The following is a 5,738-nucleotide window of genomic DNA, read 5'->3' on the forward strand; positions in this document are numbered from 1 at the left end:
GAGGCGGCACCTGTGCACACTCAAAGCCTTCTGTGCCCTCTGATGCTTAAGCAGCAGCCTGAAAGGTGCATTCACCACCTCCCCTCTGCTGCAGCTTCAGGGGAGCCCCCGGGAGGAGGTGCAGGTGGGTAGGGGCTGCACACAGTTGTTTGCCAGCTGTAACAAACGTGAGGTTGAAGTGCTTTTTTCTTACCGTGTTGCTATACAAAAAGCCACTCCATCTGCACCATGCTAACACTGGGATTTGGGTGTCTCTAGAAGTAGAACCAGCTACTTCCATGAATCTCACTGATGTACAAGTGAAAGGAATGTTGATGCAAGTCTTCATTAAAACTAATAACCTTCTGTTACAAGACTTGTCAATCCATGTCTGAGGTGCATATGAGGAAATCTGAAAGCTGGCACTACTACATGGTGATCACACCACTGGAAAGCTTCAAGAATTTGAGTACAGGATTTCTGGCTTACATGTATGCTCTTCAATTAGGACCTATTCCATTATTAGGACCTATTCCATGTGGCCAGACTTTTTTCACTGAGGGGAGGCTTTCACCTCTGCCCCAACACCCCAACCCACACACCCTGAGGTCCACACAGTGACAGAGATGTGTGCTGGAGTCGGACCATTCGATGCTTACAGCCCCTTCAGCACTTCAGATATTTGCAAAGTTGGGTACGTAACACATATGTAATAGGCTCTGGGTATCAGGTTATTCCTACAGGGCATGGAGTACTTCTAGAGGAATGCAGCTTCTTCGCTACTCACATACCAGTTGATCTGGTCAGCGGTTCCAGGGTTGCTTCCTCAAAGCAGTTTCCTGGATGCTGTTGGTGCCTTGCAAATAACTGCTGCTGTCAGTAAGCCCAAGCCTTCCCTCCACATTGTGGAATCAGCTGATAGCTTTTTTAATAGACTGCAAGACCAAGGTGTATTTGCCAGCAAGTTTATTATGCAACTTTGAAATGTACAACGTGGCAAACTGCGCCCACTGCTCTTTGGTGGGTAGCCCTTGCAGAGCTCCCGAGGCTCCGCATCTCCCCAGCCCCACCATGCACAAGCAGCTTTGTGCCCAGCATGTGACACTAACACCCATCACCCAGCAGGAGCTGCTCCAGGTAGTGAGGATTGTTCTTAAAGTGGTTACAGCAGGTGCTTTAGCAGGAGACTACAGAGCTTTTCCATCAACATCACTTTAATTGCAATATACATGATACAAAATTAAGTCAGTCTTCACCAGTTTAACTGATACTCAAGAATGCAGAGTAGTAATGAGATTAACTGAAATCTGTTGCTTGAACGAGGAAGAGCAAGTACGGTGACCACGATGAACACTGGCCCATTTCTCAATGTCGCCTCGAGCACTTCAGGCACACCACTCAGCACTTGGCTATTCCGATGACACCACAGGCCAGGCGAGGCCCGGCATTCCCGGTTAGCGTGCTCTCGTTGTCTCCCCCTTTGCCCAGGTCATCGCTTTTTGCATGGACCTGGAAGAGAATGGGAGATGCTGTTAGTTACGCAGCAACGTGATTTAAGGCATTTCATTACACACACAAGCAGTGACAAGCAGTACTGCCAACTACCAGCAGGGCATTACACAACAGCCAGCACCCACCCTGTTTGTAACACTGGATGCCAAATTGGTACTCGTGCTGAAAGTTTAAGACTAGACTTGCCCAGAACGCTTCATCACCTTCAGCTGCGTTTGTTTGAACTGGAAGCTACCAAAACCCCAGGACTCAGGAAGTTAGTATTTATTGATCCAGGGACACACTTGGACTTGCAGCCCAGGCTCACCCTCACAGCACAAGGCTGCGGTGAAGGCGCAGAGCCCAGCGCTGTTACACCGCCCATCTCCTGTGCTCCGTCATCAGACTGAGCCTGCTCGGTGCAGGAGACGCACACAGCACAAGGGGAAGTGTCCACGGCCAGGCCTTCACTGGCAGCATTTGGGCCTCACTGTCAGCTCCTTCCTCAGCTCAGTTTGCTTTAATCATGCACAACCAGAAGCAAACTTGGAGAGGAATATCCTCAAGATAATCTCATGGTGACAGTGTTCATACTAATACATACTTTTTATGTATTAGAGAACTCCCCATATTAGAAGCTTTGCACTACAAGTCACACAGCACACCAGGAACCAGCCTCCAGCATCACGAAGTCTCCACTCACTGGCAGTGCTGCCCTGGAGCTCTTTAGGAGCAGGACACTTACCACCATGGTGCGCCCAATGATGCAGTGTGGTCCAGTCAGAGAGATGATGGAATCTTCTATTTCCACCTCTGCTACTCCTCCTTTAGCAGTCACGTTGCCGAGGTCACCCACGTGCCTACACAAAGGCAGAGAACCTCGTGGAAACCCTGGTTAAACCCAGAGCCCTAACAGGTGGCCTGGGCAGTACAACGCCCAGGGTTCCTACACTCCAGGACTCCACCACCTTATCTCGCACAGCACACGTTTCCATTTACCACCAGTGAACCTTGATTACTTTCACTACCTTAACTCTTTCAGTTCAAAAGAAACTAGAATTCAGTCCTAGGGAGGACCTGAAACCAGCAGGCTGACCCACTCTAGGGGCAGTGCTGTTATTGCCCAGTAACAAACAGCTTTTCCAGCTCCCAACCCCTCCGTGCTGATGGAAGGGGACTGTCTGCTCAGAGGGAGCTCTCAGTTCAGTCCCTAAACCTTTCCTGCGCATACAAGGCTGGGTAAGAACACTGCTCCTACACTTCACTTTTAATGTATAGCACAAATCAGCTATTCTGCAAGCAGCCGCAGGCATTAAGCTTAAATAGGATTAGTAAAAGCAGCCTATCAAGTACTAGGTCAAAGGGGATGCGTTAAGTGCTGGCTGAGTTCGAACCAGCACTAGGAGTGATTGAGACACTCAGCTTTGGCTGCTGCTTTCCCATAGACAGCATTACGCTCTCCTACGCAGCTCCAAGCAGAGCTGGTTCACTGCATCTTGCTTGAAAAACGAATCCTCAGCCAGCTCAGTTCTCACAGACCTATTGCTCATTCCGGTGTCTCGTTCCCCACACACCAACCCCAAATAAAGCATTCACTTGAAGCTGGTGTTCTGCAAGGCGCTATGGATGTAGAGCCTCCAAAACTCTCCGTGCACACGGTGACCAGCTCAGCCACGTGCTGACTGCCAGCTTCTTGGAAAGCAGGGTGCAAACTCCGTGTGTTTAACACAGCCCTATAAAATGAGGACAAGGGCAGCTTTCCCTTTAGGAATTTGTTTGATTTAAGCTTTCAGGAAATTTTACTACCACCTGCCCCAGCTGCAGACTGACAGAGCCATGACCTAGTTCTTTTACCTTCACAGAGAATTCCCCAGCCAGCAGTTACACTAAAAGCAGGGTCTGACAAAGCAGGCCCAGCAGAAGCCACAGTGCTCATGCAGCTGTGACCTTTAGCACTGGAGCATTCGCCTGCCTGTGAAGCCCATAAGCACAGCATTTCACCCTGCTCGCAGCCAGCCTGCTTGAACCACTCGCTCCACTATGAATTGATCAATCAGACGCTGCATGTACAGACCTGGGTGCAGGTGCTTAACAGCCTGACCAACGCTGCAGGTTGGCCACAGCACCTGTCCAGAACCGATGACCCCCCTATAGCACACCAAGAGCCTGTGTGCAGCTCAACAAGTGACGGTTTGGGGCCTCTATTGTCAATAGCCAGCCCCAAAACAGAAGCAGAGCACCACTGACTACATCCTGAACCCCCTCCCCTTTTCACTCATATCCTAAGGAACACTCACCAAGGGCCCTTTTTTCTTCTTCCCCCCCCAGGCCACAATAACTCCAACAATGCACCAGAGGCTGCATTTCACACGCTCTGGGTGCTAAGGTCTCTGAAACACCACCCTACAGTTACCAAACATTGCTAACTGACCTCAGAAGTCCTGCTGCAAGTACAAGCTTTCTCCTAGTACTTTCCTAGCATTACTCATGAACCTGGATCCCCAGCACAACACTCAGATAGCTGCTGCTCCAAGCAGCTACCCAGGAAGAGGTCAGGCCCCTTAGACTCACCTCTCTGCATCCTTTGGTCCACCGTGCTTCTTGCCTTCAGGATTGAAGTGAGCACCTGCACTGGTACATCCTGAAACAGAAGGCAGCCAAAGTAGCCTTGTTGCAATAACCAGCTTAAATCTGCTGCTTATGCAGCATACCAGGGTAGTACTCCTACAGCCCAAGGAAGTAGGATCATTAATGAAACTGCCACTCTCCAGCCAGATCCACTGATCCTTTGGATATAAGGAACTATTACAATGTCAGACATTACTCCAAGTCCACTAAATTACAATTATTCATTCCAGTGTTCTGGGCTCAGATAATGTGCTCTGATTTCTTAATACTAGGTTGTCAAAGCATTTAGGTTAATGCTCAATATACTACATCTTGAACACTAGCCCCAACATGTTTGAGGTATTTAATAAGAATCAATTCCTTAGGAAACACCATCATTTCTTAAATCAGACTTGCAGTCATTAAGTTTAAGTACACTTAATACTAGTTGTTGTGTAACACTAAAAGAAGCTCTTTAAAGCTGAGCACAGTACACTGTACCTCAAAAGCCTGGACAGATATCTTACCATTTGTGTTGTCCCCAAATTCGTGGACATGGAAGCCATGATCTCCATCAGACAAGCCACTGATTCTTCCAGTAACTTTTACTGGTCCGTTACCCTGTAAGAGAAGGGGATTATAGCTGCTGAAACAACCACAGCAAGGGGCCTCATGCCAGGTGAGGCTTCCTAGACAATCTAAAGCAGTAAAGACTCCACTAAGTTCAGCTACCAACACAAGTAATTACCTTGCTAAACTGAGCCCATATGCCAGCAAAGGTAGGTTCCCTGTGAAATGCTGCATTTAGCTAGTAAGAATGTTCTGGGTGGCTATCCCCAAGCAAGAGGAACCCCAGAAGGTTGAAGGGACCGCTGGAGGTCACCTGGTCCAGCCCCTGCTCAAGTAAGGCCACCCACTGACTGCTGGCTGCTCACTGCCACGTCCAGGCGGCTTCCAAAGACCCCCGCAGAGGAAGGCAATGGATTTATCATATTATTCCTGAGGCTGCTCAGGTCTGTTCACAGCCACGAGCAACCCCAGTGCCGCTCCTCCTCCCGCAGGCTGCCTCACCTTGCTCGGCGGGTCAGCGCCTCGCGCACTAACGGTCACAACGGTCACACCCCCACACACCCCCAAACCGCCCCCCCGGCCGTGAGGTGAGGAGGGCTCAGGAGGGCAGAGCAGGGCCGGGCCTGGCCGCCCGCCCCCCGCCGTGACTCAGCACCGCCACCCAGCAGGGTCGCTCCCGCCCGCCGCCGGCCCCAACCCCGACCCCGACCCCAACCTGCTGCTGGAAGTGGATGACGCCCTCCACGGGGCCGTCCCCCTTCATCACGCACACGGCCTTCAGCGTCGCCATCTTCCTGCAGGCGGCGGGCGCAGAGCGGCGCTGCCCCCCCCGAACCCGCTGCGACCGGGCGCAGACTGACGGGCCGGCCCCTCCCGCCCACCTTATATAGAGTGGCCCGCCGGCGCCGCGGCCAATCAGAGGGCGCCCTCCGCTCTCCTCGCGCAGTCATAAGGCGAGAATCGATCAATCAAGGGGCGGAGGGAGGGAGTTGTTGCGCGGGAACCAATCGGCGGCGCCAGCCCGGGGGCCAATGGGCGGGCGAGCTGCCCCCAGCCGCGCGGCGTTGTGTAATGGCGGCGCCTCGGGCGGG

General features: G+C 51.7%; 1 protein-coding gene across 1 annotated transcript; it reads right to left on the minus strand.

Moving 5' to 3' along the window:
• Positions 1–928: 928 nt before the first annotated feature.
• Positions 929–5,523, minus strand: SOD1 (superoxide dismutase 1). The gene is made up of 5 exons (XM_068689370.1): positions 5,363–5,523; positions 4,605–4,698; positions 4,042–4,111; positions 2,216–2,330; positions 929–1,488 (listed from the first exon to the last, which is right to left on the minus strand). Exons 1-5 carry the CDS (start codon positions 5,435–5,437, stop codon positions 1,378–1,380), a joined length of 465 nt encoding a protein of 154 aa, XP_068545471.1. The 5' UTR covers positions 5,438–5,523; the 3' UTR covers positions 929–1,377.
• Between the last annotated feature and the right edge of the window lie 215 nt (positions 5,524–5,738).

This window comes from Anas acuta, chromosome 1 (assembly GCF_963932015.1).
Source record: "Anas acuta chromosome 1, bAnaAcu1.1, whole genome shotgun sequence".
In the NCBI taxonomy this organism is placed as follows: domain Eukaryota; kingdom Metazoa; phylum Chordata; class Aves; order Anseriformes; family Anatidae; genus Anas; species Anas acuta.